Below are 18,936 nucleotides of genomic sequence, written 5' to 3'. Positions count from 1 at the left end.
TATGGCCAACCGTCTGTGGACACCTGACCATGACCCCTACACTGTATGGCCAACCGTCTGTGGACACCTGACCATGACCCCTACACTGTATGGCCAACCGTCTGTGGACACCTGACCATGACCCCTACACTGTATGGCCAACAGTCTGTGGACTTCTCTTTAAATTGTTGAGTTCAGGTGTTTCCAGTGAAAGTTACTGTTAATGTTACAACATAGAAATTTATTTTAGACAATCGAGCACTTCCAACGTTGTGGTAACATTTTGGTGAAGGCCTTTTTCTGTACCAACATGTACTCAAAGCCAGCTCCATAAAGACATGAATTGACCAGTTTTGCTGTGGAGTAACTAACTCGTGTCTTGCACATAGTCCTGACCTCGGCCCTACTTGGACACCTTTTGGGTTGAATTGTCACGCCAAAGCAAGGTCTTCCCATCCAACAACAGTACCTGACCTCACAAATGGTCTTTTGGCTAATTGGGCAGAAAACCTCACTGCAATACTCCAAAATCGGGTGGAAAGCCTTCCCAGAAGAGTGTGGGCCAAATAAGGGGGGAAGAACAGCAAGGGATTTTGGAAATGGGATGTAAAACAAGCTTATCAATGTGAGTTGGTCAGGTGTCCATTACCTATATGGCCATATAGTGTCCATCAGTTTTTAGTCTTGACACTTTTTTTTTTTTTTTTTTTAAATTGAGTTTGTGGTAAAGTAAATTCTCTCCAAAAATATGTGCCTGCCAAGAAGTTTAAAAAGTAGGGCATTTAATCTTAAGATCACCCAATCGTGCTGTTCCTGCTCAGTGGCATGCCGAAAGGCTGATGAATGATTTTCTTATGCATGCCAAACCACTCTTGCCAACAAAGCATACTCCCTGCCAGATCAGCATTGTCAGGACAGTCGGCATGCTCCAGCAAATCCTTTTTTGTGAATTTGTACTTTTTGCCTTTTTTACCATGGCAGATCAGCTCATTTTGCAAAACCGGTTTCTAAAACCTAATTAATTGTGTGCCAATCTATCCCCTCCGATATATTGGGCTGGTAGACTCCACGGCTTATTCAGAGCAGGGAATGTTGCCATTGCATCACGGCATCTCAGCTTGTTAAGACTAAGCAGGCCTGAACCAAGGAAACAAATGCCAGGGTGTGGCTGGACACAGCTGCTTAGATTGACTTTGTGTAACGTGGTATACCATTCCAGGTGCTTGGGGACAGAATAGAGATATTAAATATATATCTTTCTATCTTCAAGCAGCCTTTTCTAAACCAAATAAGGTTGTGTCAATCAGGGATGTTAGACTCTAGCAGCTTGCAGCAACCTTATTGTTGACAATCCTGGTGAAATATCAGATTTAGGCTGATTTTAGCAATGTCTTGATGGTATGGAAATGACTAGAATTTAAATAGTTTGTCCAATCAGATTACACCATTTATTTTAGAAATAAAAGCCCCTCTTGCCATTAAAAGCCTCTATTGTGCCCCTCTGAAACTGCCACGTTGTGACCAAGGACTTCAGAGCTAGGTGCCGCATCATCTGGCATTCCCCTATCCAGTGGGAGTGTCCCAGTTGGCCAGAGAGACCCTGGTTCCAAAGGAGGGTTTCTTGGCTAATGGTAATGAGAGAGGCCAGAAAAATTTTGGTAAAACAAATATTCCAACTTGAGCTGTTCATCTCCAGTAAGGAGAACAGTGAGCAGCAACGTAGTGACATCACCAAACTTCAGATCTTGAGGCGATCAGTCAGAAGCAGCAGTGCCTTAGATGACCTCACGCTGCACAAATACTGATGGTGACTAAAGGCATAGGGGTGCCTAGGCACAGTCGCATGGCTGGAATTGCGCTGCTGTTTTTCAGGAGGACAAAAGTTCGATTTTTGGGGTATTTCTAACACAATTAACACTTCTAGATGTTCTCAATAAGACAGCAAATCTTCACATTGAGTTCAGGAGAACTTGAAAGAAAAATGGAGGTGAGCGGGCAAAGTCTATCTGGATGATGTGGTCTGGATATGAGACCAGCACCTGCTTTGTTCAGCTAAGCTTTGGAATTGCCACGAACCTCCTCGGCGACTTCTGTATCCGCTCTGTGTCTGTATCTGTCATGTCCTTTTGTGTTTCTATCTTTTACTTCTTCCCATTGTTTTGTATCTGGTGGGACAGCTCATGGAATATCACAGTGGTATTGTAACAAGGTTGTAAAATTTGAGCCGTGGGTGGCCCTGTTGGTAGCTGGGGGTGAGTAGAACAAGGCAGCAAAGTTGTTAAGGATGCAATGGGGCGGCTGCTCCTGAACTGGAGGTTATGCCGCATCAAGTTGTCTTTTGTCTTGTCAATTTAGTTTTTTTTTTCTCCAGTTCTTTTTTGGCTCCCTTCACCCCTTAGCATTGCAATGTGTTGCCACATGCAGTTCAGTGTAAGCCCAGTCATTGTACATGGCCCACCAACGTACCAGGCTTGAAGCGGATATTTAGTATATGCATTGTGGTACGCTGCATCTTAGGTCTGTCGGTACCTACTGTACTTTTCTGTTTGGATGCCATTCACAATGAGAGGCGCCACATTGCACTCAGTGGCATGCTTTACCATGCATAGGTGGGCAAGCAGCCTCAAACCTTTAATTTTGGTAATTCCATGGAGAAACAAAATGGTCATTTAAATAGCCCAGACATAACCGATTTTGAATCTTATCTTTCATATAATTCTTATAATTCCATTTTCTCTACTTATGGTTGTACCATATTTGTTAGTCACTTTTTTTTTTTCCCCCCTTCCCAATCCTGCTGTAGGGACTTACCTTAAATGATGTCTCTTAATCCGATCATCTTCTTTCCTGTCCTTTTTCAGCTGTCCCTCCAGCGCTGACTCCTCTGTCCTCCTCTTCTCTGATGTCTCAGTGTCTGTGCGGGTGCACGCTGCTCCATAGACTTACCTTTTGTCTCTCCTCGTCTCCCGGCCAAACATCTGAAGTGTGCATGCGCCCGCCCCAAGATCCTTTGTGGCCGCCCGAGACTCTTCAGATGTTCGGACGGGAGCGCGCAGTGAAGACACAGGTAAGGCTTTTTCTCTTAAAGGAGAACTATGGGGTCAGTGTTTTTCCCCATAGGTCTCCTAAGGGTCACGGGAGTTACACAAACTAGCGTCCTCCTGTCACCCAAAGCTCAGTAAATAGGGAGCTACAGCTCGCGATATACTGAGACCGCCACTGCCGGGACGGATCCCGACATTACTGTCGAGATCCACCCAGCTGCGTGATTGACAGCTGGCTCTGCCTATCTAGAGGCAGAGCCAGCTGTGCCCGCCCTGTCCGTTCCGCCAGTCAGCGCTGGAGGAGCAGGGAGGGGGACCCTGCAGGGAGCCGTGAGTGACGGTCACAGCTCTCTGCAGGGACATGATCGAGAGACGGTATGTGTTCGCTCACTTCCCGATCTACTGAACCGACCTGTGACAGTTTCATTATCGCACTTCGGCTCGAACTATGAGGCTGAGTGAAAATCACTCGCCTCATAGTTCTCCTTTTTAATGTTTTTGCATACATCTACGGCTTGCTGTAGATGTATGCAAAAACACGCGAGGGTTAAATAACCCTTTTAAGACCATCATTATTTCATCCGAAAAATCAGTGTCATTACTTTTCTTTCCATCCAGCTGTTTAAGTTCCTCATATCAGAGACGACGCCTGACAAACTCACAGGGTCAACTAGTCAATTCATCCAATGGTGCTGTTCAGGGACAACACGAAGTTCAGTAATGGGCAAACATTTATAATTGTGGTTACTTTCAGTCACCCGCCCTTCATACCCCTTGGAGATGTGGGAACCAAATAATGGTGTATGAAAATGGATTTCTGGAAAATGGAAACCACATTCTCTCCATCATTGAGCTATCAGAAATAAAATTACTGAGTGCACGCAAAATATAAAGTCCATTAACTAGTCAAGTGTATCGCTGGCTGGAGTTCTCCTTTTACAAGTCTGGTGGCTTGGGAAAAGGGCCTTGTTCAATAAAGTGCGTCTCCTTTGCAGTGCAGCCTCCAGTTTTCTATTACAGGTGAAACTCGAATAATTAGAATATCGTGCAAAAGTAGTTGCAGTAAGTGCTGCAAAAGGGGCCCAAACCAAGTACTGAGTACATATGCATGCTTGTACTTTTCAGAGGTCCGATATTGTTCTATGTACAATCCTTGTTTTATTGTTTGCATGTAATAATCTACTTTTCTGAGATTGTGGATTTGGGGTTCTTGGGGTTTTCATGAGCTGTAAGCCATAATCATCACAATGATGACAAATCACGGCTTGAATTATCTTGCTTTGCATGTAATGAGTCTATCTCATATATTAGTTTCACCTTTTAAGTTGCATTAGTGAAATAAATGAACTTTGCACGATATTCTAATCGAGTTGCACCTGTATAGTCTGGAATCTGGTTGGACTCTGCCAATCATTTTTTAGAATGTTATGAAAGACCCTCTGATGACCCAGAGCGCCCCACCTGAACTCTGGGCAAGAACCTGTGACCGGTGTGAGTCCAGAAGCAGTTTTTCCTTCACCGCTTTTTCTTTTATCCCACACAGAAAGAAGCAGTTCAACCTGCAGAGTGTAAACAGCAGTGATGGCAACAAGATGGCGGACACATCGCTAGAGTTAAAATTTTCCAGATCTTCAGGATTCTACCGTGCTGCAGCAAATTTTAGGTCAAAGCTCAATCATTTATTTTTTTTATTATTGCATGATTTTTTTTTTTTTCGTTTTTTATTTCTCCCTTTTTTCAGGCTCACTTCTAAGCTGTATTAGAATTTTTTGATCATATTGGGTACTCCTAGAACAGAAGCACAGCCTAAGTCCACACACTGTATTTTTTTTAAATTTTCTTTCTTTATCCCTGTTTTTGTTACTTTTTTTTTTATTTGGATACATTATTTCTTGATTTCTCTAAGAACTAACCAAAATGGGGGGGGAAACAAAAAAGTTCCCCATTGTCGAAGTAGCGTGACAGCAGCCATTTTGTGCCATGACTCGACGGCGGGAGCTGGGTGTCGGGAGCGAGCGCTCGTCACCGAGCTCCGAGGTGCTTTGCATCCGTACCGTCGCTTGTTCTTGATGGGTAGAATATCGTTTGAGCCAGGAAACCGCTAGACACCCCCTGCCACTTTAACGCATTGGGTCGGCGTTACAAATATGCCTGTTGGAAATGACAATTTATATGCAGTGAATCGCTTCATTATACACACATTCTACTTATTTAACTTGTACAGAGTATTTAAAAAAAAAAAAAAAAGATGCAATAAAATAAGATGAAATAAAAATGGAGCTTAAAGCTGGAATATGTTTATAGTGATCGGTTACTTGTGGGGAGATTATACCGGGTGACAAAAAAGGCTTTACAAAAACAACTCAATTGAACAAAGAAAAGGCGCATCATAAGGTATCGGTACATACACTTAAAGTGAACCTGTCAGATGTTTTGAGATCAAAAGCCACTGGCTAAGGGAAGGCTTTACAAGGTGCCCGCCTTTAACTTTGTTAGCTGTGTACCTCTGTAATGCCAGCTTCACTTTGTTACCAAGGGCTCGACTTCTCTGTCTCTGGAGCTAAGACCCGCCCCCTAAGAGCTTAACCTACTTCAGTCCAATGAGAGCTCCTCAGGTTCCAAGGGCTCAACTTCCCTGACTCTGGAGATAAGTCCCGCCCCCCTAGGAGCTAAACTTATGTTCTTCAGTCCAATGAAAGCTCCTTAGACTTCTCTGACTCTGAAGGTAAGATTTCCTCCCCCCAGGAGCTAAACCTACTTCAGTCCAATGAGCTCCTCAGTTTCCTAAGGGCTTTAACTCCCCTGACTCTAAAGATAAGCCTGTCCCCTGAGAGTTCAACCTACTTTTGTCAGTCCAGTGAGTACTCCTCAGGCTACAAAGATCTCAACTTCCATGACTCAGGAGATGAGTTCTGCTCCCTAGGAAATAAACCCATCTTTGCCCAGTGAGAGCACCTCAGGCTACTAAAAGCTCAACTAACCTGACTCGGGAGAGGAGTTCTGCCCCCTAGGAGCTAAACCCACTTTCTTCCAGTCCAATTAGGGCACCTCAGGCTACTAAAGTCACTTTTTGGACATTGGGGGGTAGCATGCTCCTGGCACAGGGCTTCAATCGGGGAATTCCCTTAGTAACAAAGTAACATTTCAGATGGCTTTGCACCAGAGCTTTAAAAGTGTTTCATAGTCAATATTATGATTCATTTCCCATAATATACCTGGAAGTGTGCTGTTCATGGGCCAATGTTAAACAGTAGGGTGACCCTCGTGTTGCGTAAGTACTAGAAGCATTGGTTGAATTGACCAGCTAGAATTGTCTATTGTGCCACTATACAAATACTTTCTTCCCATTAAGAAGTGTTAAGGCCAAGTCTGCATCAAGGCAGGAGATTGCTATAATAATATGTATTCCACTTGCCTTCGTGGCACAACCCAGAGTTCTCCTCCAATGTTATCAGCACCTGTGCCTTCAAAGATGTCCTTGGGGAATTAACTGGTATCCGAGTCAGTAAAGGCGACACAGAAGGGTTTGGTTGGGGGTGGAGCGCGATCTGAGGGATTTCTTGGGTCCTGATGATCTGGAGAACTGTAGGTTTAGTAGTGTTGGTATAGCAGTTAGGCTTCTTCTAAACCAGGGTTGCACTTTACCTACTGAGGGCTAGTGGGTGATGACCTAAGATGTAGACAAAAGAGCGCCAAAAAGATGAACCCATGAGGTGGTTAGGTGCAAATGATCATCTTTTTGTATCACCGATTGCCAATGAGTTTCAGTGAAAGAGAATCCACCTTCAGGGTCTGAATGTACAGGAGAGTCTGCGGCTTAAGACATAAGTCAATCACTCTCCTGTACATAGAAACCCTGAAAAAGGGTATTCTTTTAACCCCCAAAACGCATCTGATTATCTCCTTAAACAACGATCATTTGCACCTTAACTGCCTTGTACTCAAAGTTGTAGGAAAATTGAGCACCAGACAAATGAATGAAGCAAACGGGAAGATGGCGGTGCACAGGTGCCAAACAGCACAAATCATTAGAGAACTATGGGGTTAGGGCTTTTCCCCATAGTTCTCAGGGTAACGGGAGGACACAAACTAGCGTCCTCCCGTCACTCTAAGCTCAGCGCTGGAGGAGGGGGGAATCCAGCCCCTCCCCTGTCACGGCAGAGAGCCATGACGGGATCGAGAGGTGAGCGAACGCCGGTATGTGTTCGCTCACTTCCCGATCTACTGAGCCGACCTGTGACAGTCTCATTGTCACAGGTCGGCTAGAACTATGAGGTGAGTGAAAAGCACACCCCTCATAGTTCTCCTTTAAACATCACACTCGCACATTACTATTACTCCTCTACCTGTGAACGAGTCCATTGTTCCTGTCCAAATAATGGGTAAAGACTGCTTTTGATTGAAAACAAGGCAATGTGCCATAGCCCATATCGGGCATTCAGACGACTGCTTCATTGCTTTTCTTTCCTTCAGTGCACAAGTAGACCAGAGAATGGGCATGTCCAGAAGCACCCTGCGCTTGCTGCGACCTGGAAATTTGTAGCAGTCATGGTCACAATAAAGGGTTTAAGAGCCGAGCACCTCCGAGCTTGTGATCACCTGGCGATCTGGCATTGCCTAAATACTGTTCAATGTTCTGTCACTTATATGCAAAGGTAGAGAGACGGACATCTACACTCTGTGTACATTGTAGTATCTGAAGGGGACAATGTATTTCCTAAATGGAAAGCACATCATGTAAGGGTTTTCTAAATTGTTAAAGGGGCACACTGATTGCTGGGGTTTAATGCACATTGCATATGCTCACTGGTCTCTTCACTGGCTCATTGGATAACCTTGTTTGTGGCGCAGTTAGTTTAAAACCGATAATTACAGATGATGTCCCGGCCTGCCTTGCTCGGCATGTTATGTTTGATGTGGTCGGTGGGAGAATAAACAGCCACAAGCCAATCGATGAGTGTGGCTACAGTGTGCCCGTGCTTTGCGCATTATGAATTGGGTATTCTTTGGTAAGGATATTTAAAGGGGCAAGTGACACTGAACTCAGGAGTTAGATCTTAAAAATACATTCAACGACCTGAACTATTAACCACAATGTATCTTATTTGTGTATCACTCGGCTGTAGTTCCTCCAATCATCTCTGAATTGGTGCTGACACTGTCCTTCCTTCTGGAGGGGGGCTACTTTTGTTCCCCATGGTCCCTGTGTATGTTGTAAAGTAGTCACCGCTCCAAGCTCGCTCCTGGGATGGAGTACAATCTCAATAAAAATTGGTAAACTAAATATGAGATTGTAGTCCATCCAGTTTTGTTAATAGTTAAGGTTGTTGAATGCATTTATAAGATAAACGCCTCAGTTAAGTGTCAGTTATCTTTTTGCTTCCACTTATTTCTTAAAGCAGGTTGAAGCCCGTCCATTATAAGCCTTTTCACAATGCCATTGTCTGAACGGCTCTCTTCCAAACCTGTTTGTGATTGTCTGTCTAGCTGACAATCCGTCCTTGTTCTGTACAATCTCATCCAGTGTTTATTTGACCCCCATACATGTCGGGACTATTTCACAATGTCAACTTACGATCTGTTTTTAATGTGTGACTAGCCTTAAAGTGGAACTCCGGGCTTTGTGCCCAACGGCAAACTGGGATCCTTTAGCTGATTTTTGATGAATTAAAATAGTCTAATTGAAAAACTTCCTTCCCATGATTTCCACTAACTGGGGCTAACTCTGTATCACCCTGGTTGGTGGGAGGGTCTCACGTGATGCTTGCGTCACAAGAGTGTCATGTGGAGCCTAAGTTTCCTAAATTAGTTTATGCCAATGGGATTGCACTGTCATCACTGTTGATGACACGGGTCCAGCTGCAATGTGCTTCAGGACGCACATCTGTTCCCAGCTATGTGACACTGCAAACCTAGGTCAGGGATAAACAGCTTGGTGTCATCCGTGGCTTGGAGTGTTTGCTGAATTTTGATGTGTGGGGGTTGGGATATTATAGATATGGATACATTGGTTTCTTGCCATTATAAAAATGAGCTTTACATCCAGCCATGGAGTTCCACTTTAAAAGAGCGGAAGTAGAGTCGGAGTTCTGACTGCGGCAATATTGAGATGTTGAAGTTTTTGGTTTACATTTGCCTAGCTGTCTTACCTCAAAATCAAGTAGAAGCTGCAATTTGGTGATTTCGTTCTTTATGAGCCGAAGAGCTTTTCTTTTTGGGGGGGTATAATGTCCCCGTGATTCAGGAATTGTAACCTCTTGAGGAAGAGGAGTGTTTGGTCAGTACCGGAGTAGGTTTGTACAATAATCCTCATCCTGCACATGTTTAGACTCTGCTGTTTTTGTTGCAGACCTTCTATTTATTGATTAAACAATGTTTATAAAGACAGGTCTCTTTTTTTTTTTTTTGTGTGTTAGACTTTATTTGTTTTTCACTGATTATGTCAGGATATTAATAAAGCAAAATGTCTGACCTTTTCTGTGATTCCGTGATTCATTTGGATGTAGCTGCAGTCGCTGGGTGTGCAGGGCAAATTATGAACTCGCTGCTGATTTTTTTAATATATACACTGAGTGGCCAGATTATTATGACCACCTGACCTTTTGTAGGCACATTAGCTATAATTTGGCGCTGAAGTTGCTAGAGGGCCAGACCATTATAAATAGGGAAGCAGGTTGTTTACCACGACAGTAGAAGTGATTTGTTTCTGAAGATACGGGGAAACAACGAAATTTAACAGCCTTTGAACGTGGGATGATTGTTGGCGCTCGGAGCCATGGAGCGAGTATCAGCAAAACAGCAGAATTCGTTAAATGTTCAAGAGGGGCGCATTGTGAAAGTGTTTAAAGACCGGACTGTCAGCCGAAAATCTGGGTCTGAATGTGCGAATTGTGGCCGTCAGCGACTAGTCAATGTTAGGGCAGAACGGAGAGTGGCAAGACTGGTACAAGACAACAGAAGGGCAACAGTGCCGTGTCAGCTTCCTCGCATCACCTTTCAACATCTCGTGGAGTCATGAGGCGGCCCAACGAAGTACTGATGGGGTGGTCATAATAATCTGGCCACTCAGTGTATACACTTTATGGTCAAAGGTTTGTGGTCACCCCTCTAAATTCAGTTCAAGTTCCCAGTGAATATCTGTAAAGAAATAAGTCGGGGCAACTGGCCTCGCTGTATTTTTCTTGAAGACGTTTCACTGGTCATCCGACCGGCTTTCTCAATTCAGAATGACTTATACAAAAGTTCTCTGGGAATAAATATGGTGAATGTTGCTCCAATCTACATCTGTTAGGCACAAGTAGGTGTTGATCACATTTGCATAATTGGAGCTAGGATGTGGTATTAACCTGCCCAGAGAGCGGTGTTAAAACAGCATTGTATGTGTCAGACAATAGATGTCTCACCCCACCACTATTCAAGCTTGGCTTCTCCATTTTTACATAAATGGCCTCTTTCACACTTCTTTTGAACCAGTGAAGGGTATTGTTTATGCTACAGTATACAAAGACAGGTCCTCCATCTGTTCCATTATGACTGTGCTCTTGTGTACAAAGCCAGCTCCCTAGCCACATGGTTTAATGTGGAGGAACCCAAGTGGCCTGCACCGAGCCCTAACCTCAACCTTACTGAATGCCTTTGGGATGAACTGGAACGGTGATTGCCAGCCAGTACCTGAGTTCACATGAGCTCACAATGCTCTTTTTGGCTGAATGGCCACAAATTCCCACAGACGCCCTCCAAAATCATCTATAGCAGTGCAGGCTCCTCAAGCCAACTTCTAGTTCTCAGTTTATAACTTGTTTCTACAGGTACACTGTAATGTTCCAGCTACCTGGGGCAGAGAATGTATTTTGCCACTAGATGGTGGTGTAACTTTCTGCCTGGCATAGTACACCTCCGCTACTCCAGAGATAATGTCACTCTTACAAACATTTTATAATGTAATAGTAATAAAATCATAATTAAAAAATGAAGGCTTTCAGTAGCAGGATGGATGTTTGATGACTCTTCAAATTATTATATTATTATACAGGATTTATAGAGAGGCAACAGTTTGCACAGGAAGACATTGCAATTACAATTCAAGACAAGAGGGTAAGGAAGGCCCTGCCTGTGAGCTTACAATCTAAAAAAAATGTGTTTTTTTTTTTAATGGGGTTTAAGGTAAGCCTCTTACAGGGGCTGCTCTCCTCGTCTGTGAAATGCAAGTCTAGGCTTTAATACATTTGAGTTGCTGTCCTAGGACAGGTATGCAAATCTAAAATCTCAGGATCAGTCCACAAGTCTCTGTATTTGTTTGGGGATCATGACTCAAAGGCAGCCTCCACTTTTCCTTTAAAGGAACACTTTAACCTTTTATTGAAGATTCCTTTTAATGAATATCCCACTGAGAACAACCCACCTGGGATAATACCTTCAATTAAAGAGTTCCCACCCGGCTTCTCTTTATACTGTGCCCTATTCATTTCCATGGGTAGCTGTACTCATGGCAGCCACCAACAATCAGAGTGCCTCACTGGTGTCGCTATATACTGTGCCCTATTTAATTTCTGTGGGTAGCTGTACTCATGGCAGCCACCAATGATCAAGAATTCCTGACTGGCTTTTCTTTATACTGTTCCTTATTAATTTCTATGGATAGCTGTACTCGTGGCAGCCACCGACCATCAAGAGTTCCTTGACTGGCTTTTCTTCATACTGTGCCCTGTTCACGTCTGTTGGTAACTGCCATGAGTATGGCTACACACAATCAAGCTTTCCTGAGCAGCTTCTCTATATACTGTGCCCTATTCCATGTATAACCATATTTATGACAGCCACCAATGATCAAGAGTTCCCGATCAGCTTATCTATAACCTGCGCTCTATACATTTCTATGGGTTGCTGCATGCATGGCAACCACCATGATTAAGAATGCCTGACCATTTTCTCGATATACTGTCCTATTAATTTCTATGGGTAGCCGTACTCATAGCCGCCACCAATGATCAAGAATTCCTGACCCGTTTCTCTATATACTGTGTCCTATTCATTTCTATGGGTAGCCATACTCCACGCAACCACTAACAATCAAGAGTTCCTGTCGGGTGTCTCTATATACTGTGTCCTATTCATTTATTGGGGTAGCCATATTCATGGCAGCCACCAACCGCGGCCTTGGAGTAGCTTACCCATCGGAAAGCATGGGGGCGCTGTGCACATGCGCAGTATGGAAAAGAGCCAGCCAAGACCATGCCAGGGGAAGGATTGCTGTATCAGAAAGAAGGTAACCATTATCTGAGGTGGGCTGCCCTGGGGGGAGTTATTTATTAAAGGATCACTTCACTAAAGCTGACGTCCTTTAGATTTACAGTGAATCAGAAGCCGGGACTTTTTAAAAGTGCTCTTCACACTACAATTGGGCCTTATATAAATAAAGAAAAATCACAAAGTCATTGTTGGTACTTTTTATGCGTTTATTCCTAATATTTGTTTGAGCCAATGTGGCGAAGTAAGGCGTCGGCTTTCGGCATTCCGTGTTGCCGTTGATAGCAGTTGTCTTGACCAGGATCCTTCTATTCAGTTTCATGTGTCTTTGTATTGTTTCGTGTGACATTGATCCATCCCGGGGCTTATCATTCCTGAGTTGCAGGACTGAAACCTTTCCATGTTACCTGAATAAATATGTGCTGAAGCCGCACCGCACCATTACAGTAATCCCACGCAGACTTCATGCTGGAACAGGGAGGAATTATGTACTTTATCACCGTGTGTTTACTAGTGTGAAGCTTCTCCATGTACACCGTACATAGTACAAAAGGGTATGGAAAGGAAATATACTGTGCAAGTGCTGACAGCACACTAACCTTGGTCTAGTCCCAGCTGATGACATTCAGGGAGAGCAGAAGACTGAACAAAGCCTTGAGCTAGACGCTGGTTTTATTTGTAATCTATTCCTATAGCCAACACACAGCTGTTATTGTGCATTTAGTTTGAGTCTTTGCCCTGCTGTTGTATCTATGTAGGGCAGGGGTGTCAAACTCAATTTAATAGTGGGACGCCTCAAGGGGCGCCCCGAGGTTGGGTGACACCCGGAGCGGTAACCGAGTGTCACTGCGCATGCGCGATGACGTCACCACGCACATGCACAATTATGTCATCGCGCACGAGCGGCAGTATTCCGATACCTGCCGGTGGCCATCTTGGTGATGGACGGCGGCAGAGAGAGGAGGGGACAGTCACCCGGCGGGATAAGGTATGCCGCCGGGTCCCCTCCTCTCTCCTGATACTGTCGGGCGTTCGGTCCATGACCGAGCGCCCGACTTTTCAGAGGGGGGTGACACCAAAATGACTGTGAGTCATTTTGGTGTCACCCGGGTGCAGGCCGCACCCCCCTTGTGACGCCACTGGCCGCATCAACATTATGGTTGCCCTCAAAGGGCCTGTAAAGGTGCCCATACACCTTACAACCATCGCACGACTTTCCTTGTGCGATGGTTGTAAGGTAATTAAAATCTCGTACGATCTGCCCATCTTGGACAGGCAAATCGTATGTGTGATCATCGCAAGCCCGCCTCCCCGAGGCTTCCGATGATTCCAATGCTGAGCGGGCAGTGTGCCCTTGTGCACACCGGCCCGTTCGGCATTTGTCAAGACAAAAGACGTGCGACCGTACAGAGAAACGTAGAAACGGTTGCACGCCTTCCATACACCTGCCGATTATCGTACGATAATCGGCAGGTGTACGGGCACCTTTAGACTATATAAATGTATCTAATCTTTATTATAATTGCCTCTGCATTCGATTATCACTGGTTTTTAGTAATAACTTAATACCTAGATCTGAAAGTAGAAGTCTAGGAAATGGCCTGGTGGGCCGGATTCGGCCCCTGAGCCTTGAGTTTGACACGTGACGTAGGGGGTTGATGCGAAAGCAAGATCAAAGTCCAAAATGTTTTTTTTCTCTTTCATTCATTGAAGGGCACAGCTTAGATCAGTGATGGCGAACCTTGGCACTCCAGCTGTTTTGGAACTACAAGTCCCATGAGGCATTGCAAGGCTCTGACAGCCACAGACATAACTCCCAGAGGCAGATGCATGTTGGGATTTGCAGTTTTGGCACAGCTGGAGTGCCAAGGTTCGCCACCACTGGCTTAGATCTTGACCAACTGGGTTGGTGGCCCCTCACGGTGGCCAAACCCCCCTAGATGTTAACCTAGTGTGCAGGAGTAAGGACCTAAGCTCCTTGCTGGGAATCCTCGTTCCTTTTCTTTTGCAGGGTTTTCTCTTGTTCAGTCTCCAAGAACTTCAATCAATAGCTGAGCTTGGTGACAGGCTGGATAATGTAGATCCCCCACCCCCCAGCTCAGCCAGCGAGCACATACAGATCCTTAGCTTCGTGCGGGGTCCGCTGTGATGGCCCTATCCTCGTTCTAAGGTCAGCCTGTGAGTGTTCCCAACAGGGGAACAATCGATAATACGAAATCACCTGCACTCCATACAGCGGGCAGACCTTGTTGAAAGGTTGGTGTTGGAAGTGACCACACGGATGGCACCGTGTCAGATACAGTCCATAATAAAAGTCACCGGCACTCGATGATACGTGCAAGAAGTAAAGCACTTTTTATTAAATTGTCGCATGCGTCATACAGCCAACGTTTCGGGGCCACGCAGGGTCCCCTTCTGTGCGACATAGTGACCACGGGGAACCCACCTGACCATCTGACTTGTCGCTCTGTCCCAGTGTTTCCCCAGGCAGACTTGTTAAAAGGGATAAAACAGGCAATGCGTTTCGGAAGTTTGCCCAACACCCCCTCGCACCAGGGCCATTGGTCTGGTGCTCTTATATCTTTTGAAATTCCTGAATCTCTCTCAGGGTGATGTTCAAGGTCCCCTTGCGTCCAGCAGCTCCCTAATCTGGGCGGCACAGTGGCGTAGTGTTTGCAGCACCGGGCGCACCCGGTCACTATCTGCAAGGAGTTCGCATGTTCTCCCTGTGCCTGCGTGGATTTCCTCCGGGTACTCCGGTTTCCTCGCACACTCCAAAGACATGCTGGTACATTAATTGGCTCCTGTCTATATTGGCCCTGTATGTTCGATAGGGATCTTAGATTGTAAGCTCTTTGAGTGCAGGGACTGATGTGATTGTTGTGATTGGTTCAATACGTCTTTAATAAATGAACCATTGCTTGAATGAAGTCATTGCTTTCCGAGAAAAATACCTAAAGAATGAACTCTGGGAAAATCACAACTCGCCATTGCAGTGTCCAGGGGACTCAAAGCCGATGTATTCACCTGATCCTCCGTACCACGGCCTGCAACACACACAGGAGGAATGGCCGCACTGATGGAGGGCGTAAGGCAGGGTTCTCAAACCTCCGGCCCTCCAGCTGTGGTGAAACTACAAATCCCATGATGCATCTCTCTTCGGGAGTCATGCCTGTAGCTGTGAGAATCTTGCAATGCCTCATGGGATTTGTAGTTCCACCACAGCTGGCGGGCCGGAGGTTTGAGACCCCTGGCATAAGGGAAGTATTAAAAGGAGAACTATGAGACGAGTGATTTTCACTCAGCCTCATAGTTCGAGCCGACGTGTGACAATGAGACTGTCACAGGTCGGCTCAACAGATCGGGAAGTGAGCGAACACATACCGTCTCCGCTCGCTCCTCGATCTATCCCTGCAGAGAGCCGTGACAGTCACTCACGGCTCCCTGCAGGGATTCCCCCCCCTCCCCGCTCCGATCCTCCAGCTCTGACTGGCGGAATGGACGGGGGAAGGGGCGGGTACAGCTGGCTCTGCCTCTAGATAGGCAGAGGCAGCTGTCACTCACGCAGCTGGGTGGATCCAGACAGTAATGTCGGGATCCGTCCCGGCTGCGGCGGTCTCAGTAACAGCTCGCGGTATACTGAGCTTTGGGTCACAGGAGGACGCTAGTTTATCTCTTCCCGTGACCCTATGGAGAAAAGCACTGTTCTCCTTTAATCCCTGCACCCTGGGACTTGGCAAGCCATTAACCCCTTGCAGTGCAGAGGGACCCACTGCAAGGGTTTCTTTTTTTGTCTTTCCAGAAGTTGTCCTTTAAACACACAGTGCATGCCTAAACCTGGCCACACACCTACAGATTATATGCAGATTTTCTATAGTCAGATGGAAAAAGTGCAACAGATTCCTCCATCTACGCTAAACTGTGTGGATGGAGGAATCTCCCGCTGGGCCAACCTTCAGTATCTCGCTAGTCGGCCCCTCTGGATCTCAAAATACCTGAACAATAGACTTTACAACCTTTAAAAAAAAAAACACAATGGTATGCACAGCATCAAGGACAATCCAGTATTCATATTGAGAACATTTAAGATCTATAGACTTGGTGGTAGTAGCAGGCCAACGCCAGTGACTAAGCACTGTGACTAACTGGTCCTGCCACTATTTACATTGTTGCAAAATACTGGCGCTTAGCTTTGTTAATGTAAGGAGTACTTCATCCCCAATGTTGTGTAAATGTTCCCACAGGAAGAGATTGTAAGTGATAAAATGATTCAACTCGGTACAGTTTTCTGTGTAAGCTAAATATTTAGGTTTTTTTGCAGTTTAAGTGTATTTATAGAGAACATATTGAAATCGTACAATTACTCATGACTCATATTCTTTTACCATAATACATTGTTACACTGGCTGAGTTCCAAGACCACTTAAGTGCAGATGAACTGGGACCTTGACGGCTGACGTTTTATTTTCGTGGAAGGCCTGTAAATGAATCTCTTACAGCAGTGGTGTCACAATGGAGGTGCGGGGATGCAGCACGCACCGGGTGACACCATCAGAGGGGGCGACACCAGAGAGCCCAGTGCAGTCTCTCCCTCCCTCTCTCTCCTTCTCTCTCACGCTTGCCTCTCTCTCCTTCTCTCTCGCGCTTCCCTCTCTCTCTCTCTCCCCTCCCTCTCTCTCTCCTTCTCTCTCGCGCTTCCCTCTCTCTCCCCCTCCCTCTCTCTCGCCCTCCCTCACTCTCTCGGGCTCGCTTCCCTCTCTCTCCCCCTCCCTCGCTCTCTCGCGCGCGCTTCCCTCTCTCTCTCCCCCTCCCTCGCTCTCTCGCGCGCGCTTCCCTCTCTCTCTCCCCCTCCCTCGCTCTCTCGCGCGCGCTTCCCTCTCTCTCTCCCCCTCCCTCGCTCTCTCGCGCGCGCTTCCCTCTCTCTCTCCCCCTCCCTCGCTCTCTCGCGCGCGCTTCCCTCTCTCTCTCCCCCTCCCTCGCTCTCTCGCGCGCGCTTCCCTCTCTCTCTCCCCCTCCCTCGCTCTCTCGCGCGCGCTTCCCTCTCTCTCTCCCCCTCTCTCGCTCTCCCTCTCTCTCTCTCTCGCCCTCCCTCTCTCTCTCTCTCGCCCTCCCTCTCTCTCGCGCTCTTCCCTCTCTCTCGCTTCCCTCTCTCTCTCCCCCTCCCTCTCTCTCGCCCTCCCTCTCCTTCTCTCTCGCGCTTCCCTCTCTCTCTCCCCCTCCCTCGCTCTCTCGCGCGCGCTTCCCTCTCGCTCTCTCTCCCTCCCCCCTCTTACTCTCGCTCTCCCTCTCCCTCTCTCTCTCTCCCTCTCTCTCTCCCCCTCTCCCTCTCGTGTCACCCCTTTGAAAAGTCAGGCACTCAGTTATGAACTGAGAGCCCAACAGCTCCAAGAGAGAAGAGGGGACCTGACAGCATACTTTATCCCACCAGACGAACGTTCCCTCCTCTCATTGCCAGCATCCATCACCAAGATGGCCGCTGGCATTTAAGTGCGCATGATGATTACATCACGCGCATGTGTACAGACATCCCCACGGGTGACACTCTGCATGGGGATGCCTCTGTCTTACAGGTTTCTTTGAAATGTCAGGGATAATGGACCTGCGATCCCTACATCTGAGTTCTCAGATACACCCGCCTGCTTTGGACATTACAGAGAAAGTGTCGGAATGAGAATGTCTTTACCCAGGCGTAAAGTCACACGGCTTTCAGGCTCACAGTTCTGCACTTTGATTGCTGTCGGCAATTGGCTGCCGTTCATCTCAGACCATCGAACAGATAACTTCCACGGTGAACAAAGGTTGAATCAAACCTTTATTCACAGGCTACTTGGCTCTCTTTAATCTGAAATCACTCAGTACTACAGGTATCTAATGAATTCTGTCCTTCCCTTCAGTCTTGTATCTGACCTCCGTCCTTCCCTTCAGTCTTGTATCTGACCTCCGTCCTTCCCTTCAGTCTTGTATCTGACCTCCGTCCTCCCCTTCAGTCTTGTATCTTTCTGACCTCCGGCCTTCCCTTCAGTCTTCTATCTGACCTCCGGCCTTCCCTTCAGTCTTATATCTGACCTCCGGCCTTCCCTTCAGTCGTATATCTGACCTCCGGCCTTCCCTTCAGTCTTCTATCTGACCTCCGGCCTTCCCTTCAGTCGTATATCTGACCTCCGGCCTTCCCTTCAGTCGTATATCTGACCTCCGGCCTTCCCTTCAGTCTTGCACAGTTGTACCGGCTCCTCTCCTGGACTGAAATGGCTTCCTCTGATGTCACTGCACACTGGGAGCTTCTCACAATGTGCATTAGAAGCTGTGGCAAGTCAGAGAGAGTCCCCTTCATTTCCTGGTTGGAGGACGTCCAGCATAATTTAGTGCTTTCCTCCCCAGCCGGGCTGTCCCTGGCTCCGCCCCTTTCACTTATTAACTTCCAGTTCTTTCAATCATGGAGGCTCAGCATCACATGAGGGCATTACCTAGGTTGGTCTGTATGCAAATGCAATCTGACAGCCAGCATCATTCATGGACCCCCACCCCCAGCATGTAACTGGACAGTGCAAGGAGAAGCATCACAGTGATGAGCTCATCTCTCTGCCACTCTGCTCTCTCGTCCTATTAGCACGCTTCTTGTCTGCACATTGTTGTTGTGTATTGGCTCCTTGTATGCTTCTTCCTCTTA

At 46.5% G+C, this 18,936-nt stretch overlaps 1 protein-coding gene across 1 annotated transcript in view; it reads left to right on the top strand.

Moving 5' to 3' along the window:
- The window catches only part of NAP1L4 (nucleosome assembly protein 1 like 4), a 42,506-nt gene extending 37,593 nt beyond the window's left edge, over positions 1-4,913 (top strand). The window contains exon 14 of the mRNA XM_018554986.1: positions 4,567-4,913. Within this exon, the coding sequence (XP_018410488.1) occupies positions 4,567-4,605 (39 nt within the window). The 3' untranslated portion in view covers positions 4,606-4,913. The remainder of the gene's footprint in view (positions 1-4,566) is intronic.
- Positions 4,914-18,936: the final 14,023 nt, after the last annotated feature.

Source organism: Nanorana parkeri, unplaced genomic scaffold (assembly GCF_000935625.1).
Source record: "Nanorana parkeri isolate BGI_ZX_2015 unplaced genomic scaffold, ASM93562v1 scaffold10, whole genome shotgun sequence".
Classification (NCBI taxonomy): domain Eukaryota; kingdom Metazoa; phylum Chordata; class Amphibia; order Anura; family Dicroglossidae; genus Nanorana; species Nanorana parkeri.
The sequence above is the reverse complement of the archived record's forward strand: the minus strand, read 5'-3'. Positions and strand labels throughout refer to the sequence as shown.